Genomic DNA, 24,244 nt, shown 5'->3' with positions numbered 1-24,244 from the left:
GTGTTTACGTAGAGTATCCAGGAAATGATGCGGAGCTTAGAACTGGCAGTCCTGAGGAATCAGGAAACGAGGTTTACTCACACTAGAGTCGAACAACGAACTGGCAAAGCATGGCCGTGACGCCCGAGTTTTACCCTGTTTTCGCTAATGTGAACCATGTGTTCTGTAATTAGTGGAACTGAGAATGATTGGCAATCAGTCGACGGGATTAATGTCCAATTAAGGAGGTAATAGCAAGATGGGGAATTGCCAGACGGGTCCATGATAGTACCGAACCCCCTTCCCCCCTTCAGCGGGAGCCTCCAGGCGATCCTCCAGGCTTGTCCCGATGGTCCGGATGGAAGTCTTGGATGTGAGTGTAAACTGAAATTTACCAGACCAAATAACTACACCACAAACAAGTCTTTATTTAATCTTTCACCCGTTTATTTGTTCGAATTCAGCCGGCGAGAAAGGACTCGGAGCCGATCATCAGGAAGACTGAGTATCTCTCTCTCTCTCTCTCTCTCCCCGGCAGCTCGCAACGAGCTTTCTGTCTAACACTCAGAAACATGACAATTTATAGAACTGGCGAAACAAAGAACAGTCGGTTCCATGGACATTCCCACCAAATCAGTTACAGCAAAACTTAATTAATTAGATAAGAGTGTACATTAAATCACAGGTTTTACTTACAGACAAACTCTAGCTTTATCAGTAAAACTTCAATAGACAAAGGTGGGAACATAGATAAGTGACGTCACATCGTGGGGCATGATGTGGGCAACCTAGGGCTAAGGATAAAACCTTCAACCAGGTCAGTCCAATTTCTGGTGTAAGTTTGTCCAGCTGATCATTCACGGTACTATTGGCTGGTTCCACTATGCCGGCTGCTTTCGGAAGGCAGGTGCAGTGGAACTGCTGTTTTATAGCAAGTTCTTTACAGACTTCCGCATTTATTTTGGCTACAAAATGTGGCCCATTGACCGAGTTTATCATTTCTGGAAGTCCATAGCGAGGAATTATTTATTTTAGAAATATTTTCACAACAGTCATAGTGGTATTATTAGTTGTAGGAACAGCGTCAATTCATCTGCTAAATGCATCTACTGTCACTAAGCAATACTGATAACAATGTACTCTAGGAAATTCTATAAAACCAAGCTGTAAACAAGAAAAAGGCCCGCCAGACAAGGGGGTAGATCCGGAAACACAAGGCACTTTCTTCCCAGCATTCATCCTTTTACAAATTAAACATGCTTTGGCTCGCTCTTCAAGTCAAGTCAAGTCACTTTTATTGTCATTTCGACCATAACTGCTGGTACAGTACATAGTTAAAATGAGCAACGTTTTTCAGGACCATGGTGTTACATGACACAGTAGAAAAACTAGACTGAACTACGTAAAAAACAACACAGGGAAAGCTACACTAGACTACAGACCTACACAGGACTGCATAAAGTGCACAAAAACAGTGCAGGCATTACAATAAATAATAAACAGGACAATAGGGCAAGGTGTCAGTCCAGGCTTCGGGTATTGTGGAGCCCGATGGCTTGGAGGAAGAAACTGCTACATCGTCTGGTCGTGAGAGCCCGAATGCTTCGGAGCCTTTTCCCAGACGGCAGGAGGGAGAAGAGATTGTATGAGGGGTCCTTCATAATGTTGTTTCCTTTGCGGATGCAGCGTGTAGTGTAAATATCGGTGAATGCGGGTATAGAGACCCCGATGATCCTCTCAGCTGATCTCACTATCCGCTGCAGGGTCTTGAGATCCGAGATGGTGCAATTTCCGAACCAGGCAGTGATGCAGCTGCTCAGGATGCTCTCAATACAACCCCTGTAGAATGTGATGAGGACGGGGGTGGGAGACGGACTTTACTCAGCCTTCACAGAAAGTAGAGACGTTGCCGGGCTTCTTTGCTATGGAGCCGCTGTTGAGGGATCCGGTGAGATTCTCCGTCAGGTGAACACCAAGAAATTTGGTGCTCTTTACGATCTCTACCGAGGAGCCGTCGATGTTCAGTGGGGAGTGGTCGCTCTGTGCCCTCCTGAAGTCAATAACCATCTCTTTTGTTTTTGTTCACATTAAGGGACAGGTTGTTGGCTCTGCACCAGTCCGTTAGCCGCTGCACCTCCTCTCTGTAAGCTGACTCGTCGTTCTTGCTGTTGAGACCCACCACGGTGGTGTCATCGGCGAACTTGATGATGTGATTCGAGCTGTGAGTTGCAGCACAGTCGTGGGTCAGCAGGGTGAACAGCAGTGGACTGAGCACACAACCCTGGGGAGCCCCCGTGCTCAGTGTGATGGTGTTGGAGATGCTGTTCCCGATCCGGACTGACTGAGGTCTCCCAGTCAGGAAGTCTGGGATCCAGTTGCAGAGGGAAGTGGTCAGGCCCAGTAGGCTCAGCTTTCCAATCAGTTTCTGAGGGATGATTGTGTTGAATGCTGAACTGAAGTCTATGAACAGCATTTGAACGCATGTGTCTTTTTTGTCCAGGTGGGTTAGGGCCAGGTGGAGGGAGGTAGCAATGGCAGCATCTGTTGAGCGGTTGGGACGGTACGCAAACTGCAGGGGGTCCAGTGAGGGGGGCAGCAGGGTCTTGATATGCCTCATGACGAGCCTCTCGAAACACTTCATGATGATGGATGTGAGTGCAACGGGACGGTAGTCATTCAGGCAGGACAGTGAAGACTTCTTCGGCACGGGGACGATGGTGGCGGCCTTGAAGCACGTTGGAACGGTGGCGCTGCTCAGGGAGATGTTGAAGATGTCAGTGAGAACATCTGCTAGCTGGTCTGCAGGTGATGTTGTCCTGTAATTGGTGATGTCCTGGATGCCCTTCCACATGCGCCTCGTATCGCCGCTGTCCTGGAAGTGGCTGTGGATTAGCTGGGCGTGTGCACGCTTTGCAGCTGCTTTCTGGAAATCAGGGTGCCGGCAAGATTGTAATAATGTATTAACCATTCAACCATTCCCTCCTTGCCCAGGCGTGTACAATCATGTACATAATCTATCAAAATAGGTAAGAACACAGAGGGAACACAGGCCTGACCTGCAGAGGTCACCCATAAATTGTTCTGAGGTTCAAGGTGGCAAACCATGTGGGACAATAGTCTGCGCTCTCCTTCAGGGGCGTCCTCCTGAAACGTACGTATCTCCCCCATGTCTGGCATGCCCGTCCTTAGATTGTGTCTAATAGGAGCTTGCTGGGTTCCCGAGGTGTCTAAACGTGTGGGAATCGAGGCTGTCTGTTTAGCTGCTGCATCAGCCCTGGCATTGCCAATAGATATCTCAACAGACTCCCCAGTATGGGCTGCACATTCCATAATAGCCAAAACTCGAGGTAGCTGTAGAGTGCTGAGTAAGTTCTTTGCAAAGGTAGGTTAAAATGGGGTAGTCAAAACAAGTCAGGAATCCTTCAAAGCTCCGTAGTCTGTGCATAACGGGAGTCTGTGTAAAAATTCTCATTTAAATCTGTTGCTAGGATACAGGCACGAGTCAGAGTGAACAGCTCAGCCTTCTGGACGGACACAGCTGTTTCGAAAGAGGCTGACGTCACTGTCCGTCATTATCACATAGCCAGAACATCATTTCCTCGCTGGATTACCAGAGACCTTCCATCCTCATAAAACGTTGCCTCGGGCTTGAGGGGGTAATGCGGAAGGGGTGGGAGAGTCTATCCTTCGTTCACGGTGATCCAAACAGGGGGGCGAATTTGGTGCGGCCGACTTCATGGACCGAAATTATCCGGAGATGTGGTACAACGTCTTGGGTTCGGTCAATAATAAGAGTGTCTTACAAGATGTCCCGTCTTCACCTCTGACTCCTTCCAGCATCGGAGTTGGCCAAGTCTTGCCAGTCTCCCTTGGTGCTAGAGGACTGTTTCGTCAGGGTGTAGGCAAGAAACCCACGCTCTTTAGCTTGAACCCCGGGCAAACCCTAACGGTGGTATGGGGAAGCACCAATCGTGTCTGTCACCGAGGGAAACCTGGAACTTCGGCCAGTAATGCACTGCCCTCTTTTCCTTTAACCTCTCCAGTCATCTTTTGAGGCTTCCAGGGTGCGTACACAGGAATCACTGAGAGCTGTCCCTCCTCCGCTGCTCATGGATTAGGCAGCATTCGGTTGGACAATTGTCTCCGTGGAGCCATTAACTCTGGGGTTTCAGTGGATTCTCCCCTCCCTGTCTTGGAATAATCCTCGGTATTCCCTTTCTGGATCTGAGGATATAGACTGCCTCCCCTTCCCCGCTGCCGCTGTTTTACCCGAGCAGCCACCGTATCTGAGTACTGGGAGGATTGAGGTTCGGGAGCACTGGGTGCACTCGGCCCCTGGTAAGGTGGGGGGAGTACGGTGGGTGCCCACTCCTCATCACGGTCACCATCCTCAAACAGGATCGGTATCCCAGACATGGGTTCGGGATCCCTTGTTTCCCTGTCAGTTCGAACTTTAGACTGACGTTCCTGCCCTTCTCTCCTATCCAGGCCGGCCTTGGTTTGCTGACGTTGTTTTTCCTGCTCTCGCTTTCGACGCCCATTCACCCATTCACACTCCGCCTTTAGCGTCTCTCAACCTTCTACAGTACGTACCTCTCTCCCTTTGTCACACGCATCACCCCTCCAACTTGCTCATCATGTACTGTTCCACTTTGCATCTGCCTTATCCTTCCATTGCCCTTTCAACAATTTCCACTTCTTCTTCGATATCAAATTTACTGCTTGTTCTCAAGAGGTAATATCGCCGGCTCCCGCTCACTGGCCACATTTCCCCCCCCCCCCCAATCTTTTTATTCTGCGCTGCAGTCAACATTCACAAATCTTTTTCCTTGTCTGGAAAACTCTCACACACATTGTGTAGGGCTGCTCTCGGCCCACTCGTATCACTCGACTCCATTCCCTCTAAGTAATTTACCCGGCACGAAGCCTCCTGCTCAATTAAAAATCAGATAAATTTACCCAGCAGGCACCACCTGCTGAATTAATAAATTTACCCAGCACGTCTGCCTCCTGCCCAGTTAGTAAAATTTACCCAGTACCGCCTCCTGCTCAATTAATATATTTACCAGGATCCGACTCCTACTCAATTAATAACATTTGCCTACTTTCTACAAGTCTTCCGACAGATACTTTCCCGATCCTGTCAAGATATGCAAGCAGCCCTCGGCGAGGAACCGTGCCTCCAAAGGAACTACCGGAGAGCGACAAAAGGTGAAATACCCGTTGGGCGCCCGGTCGGTCTCCGCAGTCCCTGGAGTGGTCCGGCCGCTTACTCAGTCTGTCTGCTTCGCACCCTCTGTATTGGGATCCTGTTCGTGACGCCCAATGTTAAAGTTGAATCTGAATAAAACTCGGGAGACCAGTTTCCTCTCGACACCACAGTTTATTGGATTCTCTTGCAAGAGTTTGAGACCCAGTTATCAAAGGGAAGGCATGTCAGTGCTGCCAACCATCTGACAAGTGGACTCTCTCAGTCAGGTTACAGCAGTATATTCATACATAGTAAGTCCCATACATCACTGTTGCAAGCTGCTATTAGAACTGGTACGCCCACCAAGTCTGTTGGTGCAAAACTTAATGTCTTAGATAACAGAGTGCACTAACTCAAGGTTTGAATATAGATGGATATACAGTCCAGTCCTTATCAGCTATTCCCTTTGCAAGGTCCTGACTTCATTCCAGGCAGATGTTCATTGCTGTCCTTATCGATGAGTCCTTACTCAAACACGGGTACAATATACATTATCAAATTCTCAATGTCCCTCTGACAATTAAAAGGAAACCAGTATAAGCCGTTTACTTTCTTAACCGCTGAAGACAGAGTTTACTTTTGTTCAAAAATTCCTGTTCAGTCCCAATTATTCTTTTAGCTAGAGGTTACTTGGGTTCAAAATGATTTTTTATATTTCCGCATTTCCTCAGAATGGTTTATCCCCAGTGTGAATTTGCTGATGTCTCGAGAGCTGAGATGAACGACTGAATCCTTTCCCACATTCAGAGCAGGTGAACGGCCTCTCCCCAGTGTGAACAAGCTGATGTTCTTTCAGCTGAGCTGAATCGGTGAATCCCTTCCCACATTCTGAGCAGATGAATGGCTTCTCCCCAGTGTGAATTCGCTGGTGTCTCAAGAGCTGAGAAGAACGACTGAATCCTTTCCCACATTCAGAGCAGATGAATGGCCTCTCGCCAGTGTGAACTCGCTGATGTAACTTCAGTTGAGATGACTGAGCGAATCCCTTCCCACATTCAGAGCAGACGAACGGCTTCTCCCCAGTGTGGATTCGCCGATGCTCCTTCAGTTGAGATGACTGGGTGAATCCTTTCCCACATTCAGAGCATGTGAATGGTTTCTCCTCACTGTGATCTAACTGGTGCGTTAATAGACTAAAACGCCGAGTGAATCCTTTCCCACAGTCTGAGCAGGTGAACGGCCTCTCCACAGTGTGAACAAACTGATGTTCTTTCAGATGAACTGAATCGGTGAATCCCTTCCCACATTCTGAGCAGATGAATGGTTTTTCCCCAGTGTGAATTTGCTGGTGTCTCAGGAGTTGAGATGAACGAATGAATCCTTTCCCACATTCTGAGCAAGTGAATGGCTTCTCCCCGGTGTGGACTCTCTGATGTAACTTCAGTTGAGCTGACTGAGCAAATCCCTTCCCACATTCAGAGCATATGAATGGCTTCTCTCCAGTGTGGACTCTCTGATGTAACTTCAGTTGACATGACTGGGCGAATCGTTTCCCACATTCAGAGCACGTGAATGGCTTCTCTCCAGTGTGAACTCGCTGGTGTCTGTGTAGGTTGGACGAGTGAGTGAATCCCTTCCCACAGTCAGAGCAGGTAAATGGCCTCTCACTAGTGTGAACTCGCTGATGTAACTTCAGTTCAAATGACCGAACAAATCCTTTCCCACATTCTGAGCAGGTGAATGGCTTCTCCCCAGTGTGGACTCGCTGATGTGACTTCAGTTCAGAAGACTGAGCGAATCCTTTCCCACATTCAGAGCAGGTGAATGGCTTCTCCCCAGTGTGGACTCGCTGATGTCTCTGTAGGTTGGACGAGTGAGTGAATCCCTTCCCACAGTTTGAGCAGGTGAACGGCATCTCCCGAGTGTGAACTCGCTGATGTAACTTCAGTACAGATGACTGAACGAATCTTTTCCCACATTCTGAGCAGGTGAATGGCTTCTCCCCAGTGTGGACTCGCTGATGTGACTTCAGTTCAGATGACTGAGCAAATACCTTCCCACATTCAGAGCAGATAAATGGCTTCTCCCCAGTGTGAACTCGCTGGTGTCTGTGTAGGTTGGACGAGTGAGTGAATCCCTTCCCACAGGCTGAGCAGGTGAATGGCCTCTCCCCAGTGTGAACTCGCTGATGTACCTTCAGTTCAGATGACCGAGCAAATCCTTTCCCACATTCAGAGCAAGTGAACGGCTTCTCCCCAGTGTGGACTCGCTGATGTGACTTCAGTTGAGATGACTGGGTGAATCCCTTCTCACAGTCTGAGCTTGTGAATGGCATCTCCCTAGTGTGAACTAACTGATGTTGCAGCTGGTGATTTGACTGAGTGAATGCCTTCCCACAGTCTGAGCAGGTGAACGGCCTCTCCCCAGTGTGAACTCGTTGGTGTCTCTGTAGGTTGGACGAGTGAGTGAATCTCTTCCCACAATCTGAGCAGGTGAATGGCCTCTCCCCAGTGTGAACTCGCTGGTGTCTATGTAGTGTGGATGAGTGAGTGAATCTCTACCCACAGTCTGAGCAGGTGAATGGTCTCTTCGCGGTGTGAACTCGCTGGTGTCTATGTAGTGTGGACGAGTGAGTGAATCTCTTCCCACAGTCTGAGCAGATGAATGGCCTCTTCTCGGTGTGAACTCGCTGCTGTTCATTCAGTTGAGATGATTGAGTGAACCCGTTCCCCTATTCAGAGCAGGTGAATGGCTTCTCCCCGGTGTGAACTGATTGGTGTCACTGTGGTCTGGTTGAGCGTGTGAATGTCTTCCCACCATCCGAGCAGGTCAATGTCCTCTCACTGGTGAACTTTAGGATATACCTTCAGCATCGACAATGGAACGAATTGCTTCCCACAGTCAGAACAGGTGGAGCATCTCACTAAGGTGTGAACTTGCTGATGTATCTTCAGACTGGATGACTGAGTAGTTCCCCTCCCTCACACAGAGCAGGTGAATGGCCTCTCCCCACTGTGAACTCACTGGCGTGTCTGTGGGTAGGCTGTGAGTGAATCCCCTCCCACACTGAGAGAAGGAGAATGATATCTCACTGCGATCAATTCTCTGTCAATTCAGAAAGTCAGATGTTTGAATCCCTTGTACAATCAAAGCAGCTGAAGAACTGATCTCCAGTGAACAAATGCTGATGTGTTCTCAGCACCCCGGTTCCAGTGGATTTCACTGAGTTACAACAGAAAACTTCATTTCAGTGACAGAACACATTACCAGCTGGTATGTGATAATTCTTCATCTCCGTGGATCAACAACAGATGTGTTGGTGTCGCAAAGAAAATATTTGGTCACTCCTTAAATATCCAGAGTCAGCAAAACTGATGTGTTGTTGTGTTTGAGATTCCCGTGCACAAGTGTTCTGTCATTTCAAACCTGTAAAAATATTTGCAAAAGACATCAATGGGTGAAGGACAGTATTTCAGGAGAGATTATAGTCTGTGGTAAGAACATAAGAAATAGGAGCAGGAGTCGGCCATCTGGCTCGTCGAGTCTGCTCCACCATTTAATAAGATCATGGCTGATCTGGCAATGGACATCTCCACCTACCTGCCTTTTCCCCATAACCCTTAATTCCCCTACTATGCCAAAATCTATTCAACCTGGTCTTAAATATATTCACTGAGGTAGTCTCCACTCCTTCATTGAGCAGAGAAATCCACAGATTCACCACCCTCTGGGAAAAACAGTTCCTCCTCATTTCCATCCCAATTTCCCCCAAATCTTGAGGCGACGTCCTCTGGTTCTAGCCTCATCTACCAGTGGAAACAACTTTCCTACCTCTATTTTATCTATTCTTTTCATAATGTTACACGTTTCTATATGTTCTCCTCTGAATGAGAGCTCTGGCATCACAATTTTACCAATTTCAACTCAAGTTGGGGGTATTCATCTTGAGATATACCCCAGGCTACCGTGGGAAGTGAGGGAGGAAAATGCTGGACGTCTGGTAATGATCTTTGCACCATCAGTAGGGAGGGGAAAAGTACCAGAGGATGAGGAGACATTGTTCTCTTTTCAGGTAAGCCAGATAAGCCAGGAAATTACAGACCAGTGGTTCTTACCTCAGAGGAAGGCATGCTGCTGGAGAAGCTCCTGAGAGGCAGCATTTCTGAGCATTTGGAGAAGCATCATCTGATGTGGGATAGTCAGCGTGGCTCTGTCTAGGGCAGATCGTGCCTTATAAACCTGATTGATTTCTTTGAGGATTAACAAAACACACTGATGAAGGTAGAGCATTGGATGTAGTGTACGTGGCTTTCAGTAAGACTTTTGATAAGATTCCTCATGCAAGGCTCATTCAGAAAGTAATGACGCAAGGATCCAAGTAGACCTTGCTTCGTGGATCCAGAATTGGCTTGCGCACAGAAGCCAAAAGGTGATTGCAGATGGTTCGTATTCTGCATGGAGGACGGTGACCAGTGGTGTTCCGCAGGGATGTGTTCTGAGACTCCTTCTCTTTGTGATCTTTATAAATTATCTTGATGAGGAAGTAGAAGGGTGAGTCAGTAAGTTTGCTGATGACACAAAAGCTGAGGGTGTTGTGAATAGTCTGGACAGTTCTCCAGAGGTTGCAGCAGGACATCGATAGGATGCAGAACTGGCAGATGGAGTTCAGCCCAGACAAGTGTGCTGTGGTTTATTTCGGTACATCAGATTTGAAGACAGAATGCAATATTATGTTAGGACTCTTGGCAGTGTGGAGGATCAGTGAGATCCTGCGGTCCATGTCAATTCTACACTTAAAGCTGCAGCGTTGATTGACATTGTTGTTAAGAAGGCCTTCATCAACCATGGAACTGAGTTCACGAGTGGTGAGGTAATGTTGCAGCTATATAAAACCTGATTTATACCCCACTTAGAGTATTCTATTACCTCATTACAGGAAGGATGTGGATACTATAGAAAGAGTGCAGAGGAGATTTACAAGGATGTTGCATGGATTGGAGAACATGCCTTATGAGAATAGGTTGACGTCTCAAGATGGCGCTCATGGAGTAAACCACTTCTAGGCTTTGCTCCAAACCTTTTACGTCTTTTTAACCTACAAACACCCCTTAAAGGATCTTCTTATACTTATTCTAAAGGGGTCTAAACATACAGAATTTTTCTTTTTAACTATTTGAATTATTCTCAACTTGCTGAAATGTCTAGAGCAAAAGAATCGAAACAGACGAAAGAACCGATAACTTTAGAAACAATTGTGAAGCTTATAGAAGACAAATTTGAAGAACTGGAGAGAAAAATAACCGTAAAACTTTTTCGGTTTGATGAGCATTTGAAGCTGGTTGAAGAAAAGCTCCAGACACTTACACTGGAATCACAAAAACAACAAGCAAGTATTTTGGCTCTTGAAGAAGCCGCTCGCAAGAAAGATCGTATAATTGAAAAAATACAAGAAGAGCAAACTTCGACTTCTCAACAGATGGATCGTTATAAAGTTAAAATTACTGATTTGGAAAATCGCTCTCGAAGACAAAATCTTCGGTCAATTGGGATTCCGGAAAAATTTGAGAGCGGTGATCTTACCGTTTTCTTCTCTAAATTTCTAATGGATGTCTTGGGTCCAAAGGTACTGGACTCTCTCCCGGTAATCGATCGGGCATACCGTGTCTCCCGTTTTCGGTCTGATTCAAGTTTGAAACCACGACATGTAATTCTCCGGATCCATTACCCTCATACCAAAGAACGTTTGATTCGGGCCACTCGGAAAAAGGGTATGATCAGCTATCAAGAGTTTAAATTTCGCATTCTGAAAGATTATAGCCCTGAAGTCTTAAGGGCAAGAATGGCTTTTAGATCGGTTATGTCGAAATTTCACCAGAAAGGCTGCAAGCAAGTGCTGTTATTTCCAGCACACTTGAGAGTCACTCTTGAGGACGGAGCTTTTCGGCTGTTTAAATCTCCAGCGGATGCTCAAAGTTTCCTGGAACAATGACATTCTATCGGGCTGACTAATGTAATTCAGCCTATAGATTTGGATCTGTTACAGAATGATGTTTGTTTTTTTTTTGGGTATGGCTTACATGTATTTCTTATATACGGTTAAAGCTCTTTTTGCTGGGTTTATTTTGACTTTATTATTTTTCCATATTATTAATCTATTAGCGTTGAAAATAACTTATTAGGGTTTTTTTTCCTTTTTGCTTTTCTTTTTAAGCTGATATACGCTTTTTTATACTCTTAACATTTAAATATTAAGATTTTTAAAAAAATAAAATGTCGTTTCTTCTTCCCGACAGACTTTAGTGCGTGGAACGTCATATCTGTTTTGATGTGTTTGAAAGTTTTAAACTTTCATTTAAAATACCAATCCAGTATTAGTTATGGGTTTTATCGTTTTAATTCTTTTTTAACCCTTTTGTTTATATACATTTATAATACTAATTTTATATTTTAACTTTTGTTACACCAACCCTCTCTTATAATGTGGGTTGTTTGCATTTTTTTTTAAACTTTGTTGTGTCTGAGTTGCCGTCTTGAGACACGGGGGTAATTTTCGTATTAGATTGCTTGCTTGCCTCTTTTTGGCTTTTTTCCTGGGGTTTCGAGGGTGGAGGGAGGAGGATTTTTCTTTTTTCTTTTCTTTTTGCTTGCTTTCTGCTTAGTTTTATTTCATGGGCTTATATGAAACTACAAAAATGGTCGCAGTGCCGTGACTTCCGGTTTCTCTCTGAACTTACTTCCTTCTTCTGGGTTCATGAGCTCACTTCTTTTTCAAACTTATGTGTTAACTGTAATAAATATTGTCAATATGGATAGGACTATTAACTTTGTTTCTTGGAATACTAATGGTTTAAATCATCCGATCAAATGGAAAAAAACAGTCAAAGTATTCCATAGAATGAATGCTAATGTTATTTTTGTACAAGAGACTCATGTAAGGAAGGTGGATAGTCAACGGTTGTTTAGGTTTTGGAAGGACCAACTGTATCACTCAAATTCGCAAGCCAAAGAAAGAGGTGTTTCCATTTTTATACATTCATCAACTTGTTTTATACATCATGAAACAATTTCAGATCCGCAAGGTAGATTTTTGCTTATTACTGGTCTACTTTTTAATCAAAAAGTTGTTTTAATTCATGTTTATGCTCCAAATACTGATTGTCTTGAATTTTTTAAATGTTTATTTACATCCTTTCCTAATTTGAATCAATATAGATTGATAATGGGTGGGGATTTTAACTGTTGTTTAAACCCTTCGATGGATAGATCCAAGCCCACCCAAACTCTTCCGAATAAATCGGCTTCTCTCATTAACTCTTTTATGATTGATTCAGCTATTTGTGAAATTTGGTGTCTTTTACACCCTAATGACAAAGAGTTTTCATACTTTTCCCATGTTTACCATAATTACTCAAGAATTGATTACTTTTTCATTGATCACCATTTACTTACAGATGTTATGGATTGTAAATATGACTCTATTACCATATCTGATCATGCACCTTTGAAGTTATCTATTAAGATGACGGATTCATATATTAATACTAAAGGTTGGAGGTTTAATCCTGTTTTATTGCAGGATTCTGACTTTGTCAACTTTATTAAACAGCAAATTGATTTGTTTTTCTCAACAAATTCTGCAGCAGAGATCTCTAGTGGAACTTTGTGGGATTCTTTTAAGGCATATATTCGTGGACAGATTATTTCATATTCTGCTGGAGTTAGGAAAAGAACTAATTCTAAAATTTTAACACTAGTTGATAAAATCAAAGCAATTGACAAGATTTATTCAATGACCCCTAGCAAAGAACTTTATAAAGAAAGAGTGGAACTTCAAATGGAGCATAGCTTACTATTATGCTCCTCGATTGAAAGTCAGTTAATTAAATCAAAAGCTCAATTCTATATATATGGAGATAAGTCTGGTAAATTACTAGCTAACCAATTGAAAATTGCTTCGGATAAACGACAGATTACTAGGATTCGTAAACAAGATGGTACTTTGATGAGCGATCACAAAGAGAAAACTAAAGCCTTTCAAGATTTTTATAATCCCTTATATCAATCAGAATGTACTAAGGACTCTTCTATAATAAATGAATTTTTAAGGAAATTGAATATTCCAAAAGTAACTGTTGAGGATAGTGTATTTTTGGATACACCTATTACGGAGTCTGAAATAGAAAAGGGTATTTTTTCAATGAATTCGGGTAAAGCTTCTGGTCCAGATGGTTTTTCTACAGAATTTTTAAAATCTTTTTCTTCCATACTTTCTCCTTGGCTTTGTAAAATTTTTAAAGATGCATTAAGTATAGGCAAACTACCACAATCTTTTTATGAAGCTTCTATTTCTTTAATTCTTAAAAAAGATAAAGACCCTACTGAATGCGCATCCTATCGGCCTATATCCTTGTTGAATACGGATTTTAAGGTTTTTAGTAAAATTTGGGCTATTAGATTAGAAAATATATTACCTTGAATTATTTCTGAAGATCAGACTGGATTTATTAAAAATAGCTATTCATCTTTTAATATTAGAAAATTAATTAATATTATTTATACCTCTTCATCTAAAATACCAGAATGTGTCATTTCTTTAGATGCCGAAAAAGCATTTGATAGAGTCGAATGGCCAAATTTATTTAATACAATGCAACATTTTAATTTTAGTTCAAAATTTATATCATGGATTAAATTAATATACCATAAACCCTTAGCTTTGGTTTTTACCAATAATCAAAGATCCCCTTTTTTTCAGCTATTTCGTGGTACAAGGCAAGGTTGTCCTTTAAGTCCTTTATTATTTGACATTGCTTTAGAACCCTTGGCTATACCTATTCGTGAATCACCCAATATTTTCAGTATTACCCGTGGGGAGATGACGTATATGGTATCATTATATGCGGATGACTTGTTATTAAATATATATGACCCTGAAAGATCTATTCCTGCTATTTCTTCTTTGCTCGCTCAATTTAGTAACTTTTCTGGTTATAAATTGAATTTTAATAAGAGTGAACTATTTCCATTAAATATGCATGTTCCAATTTATAATCATGTACCATATAGAATTGTTACAGATTATTTTACTTATTTAGGTATTAAAATTACTAAAAAACATAAAGATTTATTTAAAATTAATTTTCTACCTTTAATTGATCAAATTAAGCAACTTGCTAATAGGTGGTCTCCTCTATGTTTGTCTTTGGTAGGCAGAGTTAATGCCATTAAGATGATGATACTACCTAAATTTTTATATTTATTTCAAGCATTACCAATTTTTATTCCTAAATCTTTTTTTGATATGGTTGACTCTAAAATATCTTCTTATTTGTGGCAGAACAAAAATCCTAGACTAGGCAAAAAATATTTACAGAAGCCTAAGAAGGAGGGCGGCTTGGCTCTACCAAACTTAAGATTTTACTATTGGGCAGTTAATATACGGTATTTAATATTCTGGATACCAGAATCGACTACAGCTGCTTGCCCACAATGGGTAAATTTGGAATGTAAATCTGTGCAAGATTTTTCACTGATCTCAATCTTAGGATCTTCACTTCCTTTTTCGTTATTCAAAATGAATGAACAGATAACTAATCCCATAGTCAAGTATCCATTATGAATTTGGTTTCAATTTCGTAAATTTCTTGGCTTGAATAAGTTTATGCTGTCATGTCCTAAAACATCTAACTACTTCTTTCGACCTTCATCTATAGATCAAGCTTTTCTTTTATGGAAAACAAAAGGTATAACATGTTTTCGTGATCTGTTTTTGGATGATAACATTATGTCCTTTGAACAGCTATCTAATAAATATAATTTACCTAAAACCCATTTTTTTTAGATATTTGCAAGTCAGAAATTTTCTGTATAATGAATTAAAGTCTTTTTCGAAAGAATGTCCATTGAACATTACAGAAAGAATTTTAGCCCTCAATCCTTGTCAAAAGGGTTTAGTAGCTATCATTTATAATATGATTATGAGTGTACAGCCAGATGTATCAAAAAAATTAAGAAGGAATGGCAAGAGGAATTGCATTGTCCTATATCTACTGAGCAATGGGAAAAAAATTTATCATTGGTAAATTCGTCCTCTATTTGTGCTAAACATGCCCTAATACAATTTAAGGTTGTACATAGAGCTCACATGTCTAAAGATAAACTTGCTCGATTTTATTCTTATGTTAATTCAACCTGTGACAGATGTCATTCTGATGTTGCTTCATTGACTCATATGTTTTGGTCTTGTCCTTGTTTACATAATTATTGGAAAGATATTTTTAATATTATTTCAGGAGTTTTAAATATCAATTTCCAACCGCATCCTTTTACTGCAATTTTTGGTTTACCAATGATAGATAATAATTGTCTATCCGCTTCATCTCAACGAATGATTGCATTTGTTACATTAATGGCTAGAAGATCTATTTTACTGAATTGGAAAGAAATTAACCCTCCAACTGTATTTCAGTGGTTTTCTCAAACTACTCCTTGTTTGAGTTTAGAAAAAATTAGAAGCGTGGTTTTTGATTCTTAAGTTAAATTTGAGGAAACTTGGAGACCATTTATTCAACATTTCCATATGAGTTAAATGGTCTGATCCTAAACCTTACTGTTATTATCCTTAATTATTTGGATGGAGGTTCGGAGTTATCGGCACTACTGTATGTACTTAACATTATGCAATTGCCCATGTTGGTTAGTTTTTTTTTAAGTTTTGTTTTAGTTTTTTTGGGTTTTTTTTTCTCTTTTTCGATTCTTTTACATTAATACTATGAGTTTGGGAGGCCTTATATCTGATTGTCTATTTAAACTATTAATTATGTACTCTCAAACATTTTGTATTCATATTTCACTTATGGTTTTCTTTAAATTAATAAGAAGATTTAAAAAGAAAGAAAGAGAATAGGTTGAGTGAACTTTAGAGTGACGGAGGATGAGAGGTGACCTGATAGATGTGTATAAGATGATGAGAGGCATTGATCGTGTGGACAGTCAGAGGCTGTATCCTGGGGCTGAATTGTGCCTTGTGCAGGAAGGCACAGAATCAACTGTACTTCCTTAGAAGGTTGGCATCATTCAATGTCTGCAGTGAGATGCTGAAGATGTTCTATAGGTCAGTTGTGGAGAGCGCCCTCTTCTTTGTGGTGGCGTGTTGGGGAGGCAGCACTAAGAAGAGGGACGCCTCACGTCTTAATAAGCTGGGAAGGAAGGCGGGCTCTGTCGTGGGCAAAGTACTGGAGAGTATAACATCGGTAGCTGAGCGAAGGGCGCTGAGTAGGCTACGGTCAATTATGAAAAACCCTGAACATCCTCTACATAGCACCATCCAGAGACAGAGAAGCAGTTTCAGCGACAGGTTGCTATCGATGCAATGCTCCTCAGACAGGATGAAGAGGTCAATACTCCCCAATGCCATTAGGCTTTACAATTCAACCGCCAGGAATAAGATATGTTAAAGTGCCGGGATTGATTGTATTTAATGTATTTAAGTAAACTACTTAAGAACATTTTAAAAGCTATTATTAATGCTTTTGGAGAGAGTGATTTAGATGCATATCATATTTTTACTGAGTTAAGTATTGTATGTAATTAGTTTTGCTACAACAAGTGTATGGGACATTGGAAAAAATGTTGAATTTCCCCATGGGAATGAATAAAGTATCTATCTATCTATCTATCTATCTAATTGGGAAACACAAGGGGAATGATGAGAGGCATCGATCGTGTGGACAGCCAGAGGCTTTTTCCTGGGGCTGAATTGGCAAAAACAAGGGGAATTGTGTTAAGGTGCCTGGAAGTAGGGTCGATGGGGATGTCAGAGGTAGGTTTCCCACACAGAGAGTAGCAGGTGTATGGAATACACAGCCAGCAATGACAGTACAGGCAGATACCATACAGTCTTTTGAGAGACTCAAATAATTTCATGGAGCTTAGAATACACAGAGTGCAATGCAGTTGGGAAATACGAGGCAGTTTCTAGAATAGGTTACATGGACGGCACAACACTGTGGGCCGAAGGGCCTGTATTATATTGTAGATTTCTATGTTTCCATATGCACTCATCTTCTAACAAGGCACGGATCAGACATTCTGACTGACCATCAAATTATCTGACTATATCCCTGTCTTTATGAGAATGGGCTGTTTCTGACTTCAATCAACCTGTGACTTGGCTCAATTTGTCTCTCTCCTTTGGGATTATTTCAAGTTCTGGTCATGTTCCACAATACTACAAAGGTCACTTGTTACTGCATGTACGATCCTGGAGATTTACTAATTACTTGGATCGCCCCCCCATCTGCTGATTGACAGTGATGAACCCATCGATGGCAATGCCAATGAATATATAGTGGAGGGCAGTGGGTATTCTCATTGGAGTGTGGCACCTTTGTGATCTGAAAGCCAGAAGTCACTTGTCATCGAGGCAAAGCTGTTTCAAATCGTTATTAACCCGGAGAGAACTAAATCTGATGGAAGGTTTTATTTCCATACAGCACTAAATGACATTTTCACTGTCTGGAAGGTAAACTCTTCAACCGAGCTTAACTGGGAACTATATTTTCGTTCAGATTCATAATCCTCGGATTTACATAGTGGAGCTCGGCAACGTTTGGGAGATACATCCGCTCGCACTTCCTTCGACTGTACGGAACAACACCGGCAATACCGCCCATGGCTGCCTCTTTACCCAGAAACCCTCACGAAGAGAAACCTCCCGGTGTTGTTGGGTTGGTTGTGGGCTGGGCTGAGAGTTTGGAAGGTGGTGGTGCATGTGTGAATGTGGTTTGGAACTTGTTGAGGGAAAGAGAGTGGGGAAGGAGCGGGAATTGCTGGGAGGGGGTTGCCTGAGTCTGGTAATGGCAAACAAGGTGAGAGGAGGGGCTGAGGGAAAGAGAGTGGAGAAGAAGCGGGATAGGGATTTGGGATCAGAGATAGGCAGCTGGGGAGAAATGGATCATTGTGAAGGGAGAAATAAAGGGAATAAGGAGATAGTGAGGGGATGGATGAATGAAAACTGAGACAAAGGGAATAAAAGAATAAGAAATGACAGTGGAGAGAGTTCTGAAAGTGAGGAAGATGAACAAGTTCAGAGAGGAGGTGTTGTCATAATTAGGTTTAATCAGGAGGTGCAAGAACACATGAAGAAAATTAACCCGTTTGTGCTAACAACAACTCTGGCAAATAAGATAGGGGAAATAGTATTTGCAAAAGTCCTTAATGATGGCAATCTATTGGTAAGATGTGCGAATGAGGAACAACTTGAGAAAGCACTCAAGCTAAAAGAGATAGGAAAATGCAAGGTGGAATATACTGGGAGGGTGGGAGCATGAAATGGTGGTTGTAAAGGAGTGATCACGGGTGTACCAATGAGTATAAACATGGAGGAGTTGAAGAGGAATATCAAAGGGGGGAAAGTAATTAATGTTCTAAGACTGAAAACAACAAAAGAGGGAATGAAAAAGGAAAGTGAAACGGTATTGATTGAATTTGAAGAAGAAAGAGTGCCAAGGAGTTTTCCTGGGTTTCATGAGTTACCCAGTAAGGGTGTATGTGCCAAAGCCATTGAGGTCTATAATTGCCAAAGGTTTGGACACATAGCTAAAAACTGTAAAAGGCAGAGGAGATGTGCTAGATGTGGGGATGATCATGAATATGGAAAGTGCAGAACAGGAGTGCAACCAAAATGCTGTAATTGTGGAGGAGCTCATAATGTGGCGTATAGTGGGTGTGAGGTTATGAGACGGGAGAATAAAATTCAAGAAATAAGAGTGAAAAGAAAGATCACATGCAGAAGCTGTAAGAATGTCAAGAGAACAGAGTAATGCCCCTAATGATCAGAGAGCAATAGGGATGCAAGAGATGCAGCGAAGAGTAAATGACAGGATTTATGTGGAAAATAAAGCTGTAGTAACATTCATTGCAGGAGTCATTATTAGTACGGCAGAGGTAAAGTCAAAAAGTGACAAAATTCAGCTGGTGGTCAAAGCAGCAGTAAACCATTTAGGGTTAGTAGGACTGACATGGGAAGACATGAGGGAGAACCTCACTAGTCAGTCAAGCCAAGAAGTGTCATAGGTTGGTTAGTACTCATTATGGTGATTCTTTTGCAATGGAATGCAAGGAGTTTACTGGCCAATGGCCAGGAATTGAAGGAATTTATTAAGGAAATGGTTGTAAAACCGGATGTAGTGTGTATTCAGGAAACTTGGTTGAAACCAGTTTTAGACTTTGTGGTACATGGGTATACAATGATAAGGAAAGATAGAAATCTAGGGGGAGGAGGAGGTTGTGCTATGTTAATCAAGCAAAGTACACCGTATAGAGTACTGGAAAAAGGAGTCGATCAGGAATACATAGTGGAGGAAATATGGGAGAGAGGGGAGGGAGTGGTTATAATTAACTACTACAATCCATGTAAAAGGTTGGATTTGGACAGCCTACTAAGGATACAAGGACAAAATAGACACAAACTAGTGTGGTGTTCAGATTTCAAAGCTCACAGCACAATATGGGGGGGATCTGATTACAGATTCAAATGGAACGGTAATTGAAGATTTGATGGAAGAAAGGGAATTGGTATGTATGAGTGATGGTAGAGGAACAAGGATAAACATAACAACAGGAACTGAGTCGGTATTAGATATTACATTAGTGTCTAATGTCTTGGCTGCCATCAGTAACTGGGGAGTTTGGACTGCTTCAACAGTAGGCAGTGATCACTACCCAGTTTTATGTTCAGTGGGTGAAAGAGTTGAAATAAGACCAGGTGGGGGAGTCCCAAAGTGGGTGTTTGGAAAAGCAGATTGGGGTAAGTTCCAGAAGTTAAGTGAAGAAGCATTGACAAAGATTGACATTTCTGAAGATACAGATGAATTAAACAGTCAGGTGACTTCAGCAATTATTATGGCAGCAGAAGGATCTATACCCAGGAGTAAAAATAGGATGAATAGAAAAATAGTGCCATGGTGGTCAGAGGAATGTTGTCAGGCTGTAAAAACCAGAAATAGAGCACTCAGACTAGTTAAAAGAACCCATAATATGCAGCATTTGATTCAATATAAGAAGGCACAGGCAGTAGTGAGAAGAACTATACGTCAAGCTAAAAGGGCAAGTTGGAGGAGTTTTTGCAACAAAATAGGAAGAACAACGCCTGTGGGAGAGGTATGGGAAATGATTAAGAGGATGCGGGGAGATAGAAAGGATTGGGAGTATCCAGTAATGCTGTCTGAGGAGGAAACAGCAGTTTCCAGCAGGGAAAAGGCTGAGATCATGGCCAAGTCATTTGTAAAGATATATAGTTCAGAAAATTTGTCTGAAGAAGGGAGAAGGAGAAGGGAAAGAACAATGAGTCAATACCCAGGTGTGTTAAACAGGAGGGAAGAAACATATGATATAATTGATGATCCATTTACTTTGGCAGAAATGGTGAGAGCAATAAAGAGATCGAGACCAGGGAAAGATCTAATATGCTACTTTATGCTAAAAAATCTAGAAGGAGCGCTCTTGAAGTTACTGCATTTTTACAACAGTGTGAGAGGAGGGAAGATTACCAAGTGCATGGAAAGAAGCAGTAGTAATTCCAATAAGGAAACCTGGCAAGGATCCGTCAAAACCCACTAGTTACAGGCAAATAACACTAACATCAAATATATGTAAGGTAATGGAAAGGATGATAACTGAAAGGTTATCATATGATCTTGAGAAGAGAGGAATGCTGGCAAGTTATCAGAGAGGTTTTAGGAAGGGAAGGAATTCCATGGACTCAGTGATGAGGTTAGAGACTGAAATAAGAAAGGCCCAGGCAAATAAAGAAGCAGTAGCCTATGAAAATTGAAAAAGCCTATGATATGATGTGGAAGGAAGGATTATTAATTAAACTGCACAAGATGGGGGTTGGGGGGAGAGTTTTTAATTGGATTAAAGATTTTTTGTTTGGTAGACAAATTCAAGTTCGGATTGGATCAGAATTATCAAAACAGTACATAGTGGGAAATGGCACACCTCAGGGTAGTGTGATTAGCCCCTTACTTTTCATCATTATTATCAATGATGTCTTCACAAAGGTACCAGTGGATATAGGTAGGTCACTGTTTGCGGATGATGGGGCCTTGTGGAAAAGAGGCAGGAACACGGAGCATATAATCACGAAACTACAAGGAGCAATTGATGAAGTGGTAGAGTGGGGTTATGATTGGGGATGTAGATTTTCAGTGGAAAAAACTCAAACTGTATTTTTCACTAGGAAAAGAATAGAAGTAGGGAAGAAGTTAAGGATGTATGGGATTGATTTAGAAAGGGTTGGATCATTTAAATTGCAGGGAGTTATATTTGATTCACGATTAACATGGGCAGACCATATCAGGAAAGTTGAGGAGAAATGTAAAAAAGTAATAAACGTGATGAGATGTTTGACTGGTAGGGAATGGGAGCAAGTTGTTCAGCATTAAAGAGAATGTATGTGGCTTTAGTAAGATCTGTGTTGGATTATGGAAGTGTAGTATATGGATCAGCAGCTAGGTCTCTTATAAGGAAACGATGTGATTCAGGCTCAGGTTTTGAGAGTGTGCAGTGGGGCTTTTAAAACATCACCAGTATCAGCCCTGCAGGTAGAAATGGGAACAATGCCTTTGGAATTAAGAAGGATGCAATTGATGACAAACTATTGGGTTAATTTGCAGGGACACGATGATTCCCACCCTGCTAAAGAAGTGTTGCAGGACTCCTGGGAAAATGGAAGGTTTCAGAGGGAAAACTTTAGTCGGGTAAGGAATGATATTGCTAGATCATGTGGAGTGTTTGATCTAAGGATAAGTCCTTCAGTAGTTTATCTGGTTGTAGCTCCATGGAAGCTGGTATGGCCTGACGTAGACTGGCATTTGTTAGAGGTAAAAAGGAAAGGAAAGTATAAAACTGATTTGGTAAGTGCATTTAACTGTTATGTGATGGAAATGTATAGTGATTATACTCAGGTCTATACAGATGGTGCTAAGGAACCTGAGACAGGAGTGACAAGGTTTGGGGTGGCAATACCAGCAAAAGCAATTGCAATCAGCAGAAGAACATCTGATAAGTTAGCGGTGTGTACAGTGGAGATGATGGCAGTGTTGGTTGTGTTGCGTTGGGTGGAGAAAACTAAACTAGTCAAAGCGTTGATATGCTCAGATTCATCTTCAGTACTAGCAAGTTTAAGGTCTTCTCACTCAAACAGCTGGCAAGATGTACTTCATGAAGTCCTTCAGTCAGTCACAAGAGTTGCAAATCAGGGAGGTCAGGTTAAATTTCTATGGGTTCCAGCTCATGTAGGGGTGAAGGGCAATGAAAGGGTGGATGAGTTGGCAAAGAGGGCAATAAAGAAAGAAAATATAGAAATGCACATTAGTATTAGTAAAGCAGAGGTTAAGTGTGTAATCTGGGAAAAAAATTAACCAAATGTGGCAAGAAAGATGGGACAGGGAGGGGAAAGGGAGGCATTTATATCAAATACAAAAAAGTGTTGCAGTTACAAGGGTAGGAAGTAGATACAGAATAGAGGAAATTGTGTGGACTAGGTTAAGGCTGGGGCACTGTGCACTAAACCAAACACTGAAATTGATAGGGAAACACCAGACAGGACCGTGTGAGGAATGTCAGGAAGAGGAGTCAGTAGAGCATGTAGTTCTGAGTTGCAGGAAGTATGGGATACAGAGAGAGATGATGAGAATTAATCTAAGGGAACTGGAGGTGCAGGAATTCACATTAAAAGGGTTGCTGGGCATGGGTGAGAGAACACAGGTCAGGGTATTTTTAGCTTTCTTAAGGGGTACAGGGTTTTTTTATAGGATATGATGGATACACAGAAATAGGGTACTAGGATGGGGAGGATAAAGTGTAGGTTATGTGTATGTGTCCGATTGGATGAAGGGATTTAGAATGTGAGTCCATCGCATACTCCGGAGCAGAAGGTGACGGTAATGCACCATTAAGCTGGGTGCCAACCGCTGTAAAACAAGAGAGGGAGGGGGAGAGAGAGGGGGAGGGGAGAGGGAGAGGGAGAGGGAGAGACCTCCCTGGCCGCATCGAAAGGCCCAAGAATGCGCATGCGCCGGTAAGCATGCTTTGGGGCCGGGTACGGATCATGGGGCTGAGAGAGAGGGGGAGGACCAGGACCGCCGTGGGGTGCAGCACCAGTGTTGCTGGAAATCACAGTAATTGTCCTTCGGTCGCGTTTCAGACGCCGGTGAATTAGAACCCGCCCCGAACCCGCTCTTACCTTTGTCCGGTCGTTTTCGGCCTCCGGGCTACTCAGCGCATGCGCGATACTCGGGATTGGTGCCCCGACCACGCATGCGCAATAGTTTATCAGGCGAGAATCTGCAGATACGGAAACCCAAAGCAACACAGACAAGATGCTGGAGGAACTCAGGGGGGCAGGCGGCGACTATGGAGAGGAGTGAACAGTCGGCGTTTCAGACCGAGACCCTTCTTCAGGACTGGAAAGGAAGGGAGGGAGTCAGATTGTGGGGCGACATGAGGTGATAGGTGAAAACGGGAAAGGGGGAGGCGTAAAGTCAAGAGCGGTGACGTCGGTGAAAGCGATATAGGGCTGGAGAATAATAATAATAATAATAATAATAATAATAATAATAATAATAATAATAATAATAATAATAATAATAATAATAATAATAATAATAAATACTTTATTGATCCCAAGTGGGAAATTCTTTCGTTACAGCAGCAATATTTAAAATCACACTTAGCAGTGTGAAGACTTTACTAAAAATAGAGAATAATAACATACACAGTAATACTGTACCAATGTGCAATAATAATGTATGAAACAATATTGCAGAGACTATTGAACTATGATCTGTCGCAGAAAGATGTATTGAATTGACTTTATTTTTTACATCCTTCCCATACATGTGGAGTAAAACTGTTTACGTTATGCCTCCGTCTAAATGTGCAATGTGCAATCGTAGTATTTCATAGTAATTTATAATAAACAGAACAGTCAAGGTAACATAGAAATGCACTCAAATCAGCGTGAGTTAAGCAGTCTGATTCCTGGTGGAAGAAGCTGTCCCGGAGCCT

The 24,244-nt window shown here is 42.1% G+C and overlaps 1 protein-coding gene across 1 annotated transcript; it reads right to left on the bottom strand.

Moving 5' to 3' along the window:
• Positions 1 to 5,362: 5,362 nt before the first annotated feature.
• On the bottom strand, positions 5,363 to 23,466 carry LOC140720522 (uncharacterized). The gene is made up of 2 exons (XM_073035365.1): positions 23,421 to 23,466; positions 5,363 to 8,596 (listed from the first exon to the last, which is right to left on the bottom strand). The coding sequence occupies exon 2, from the start codon at positions 7,503 to 7,505 to the stop codon at positions 5,898 to 5,900; it is 1,608 nt and encodes a 535-aa protein (XP_072891466.1). The 5' UTR covers positions 7,506 to 8,596; positions 23,421 to 23,466; the 3' UTR covers positions 5,363 to 5,897.
• Between the last annotated feature and the right edge of the window lie 778 nt (positions 23,467 to 24,244).

This window comes from Hemitrygon akajei, unplaced genomic scaffold, assembly GCF_048418815.1.
Source record: "Hemitrygon akajei unplaced genomic scaffold, sHemAka1.3 Scf000044, whole genome shotgun sequence".
In the NCBI taxonomy this organism is placed as follows: Eukaryota; Metazoa; Chordata; class Chondrichthyes; order Myliobatiformes; family Dasyatidae; genus Hemitrygon; species Hemitrygon akajei.
Note: the sequence above shows the minus strand (reverse complement) of the source record. Positions and strands in the feature narration are given on the sequence as shown.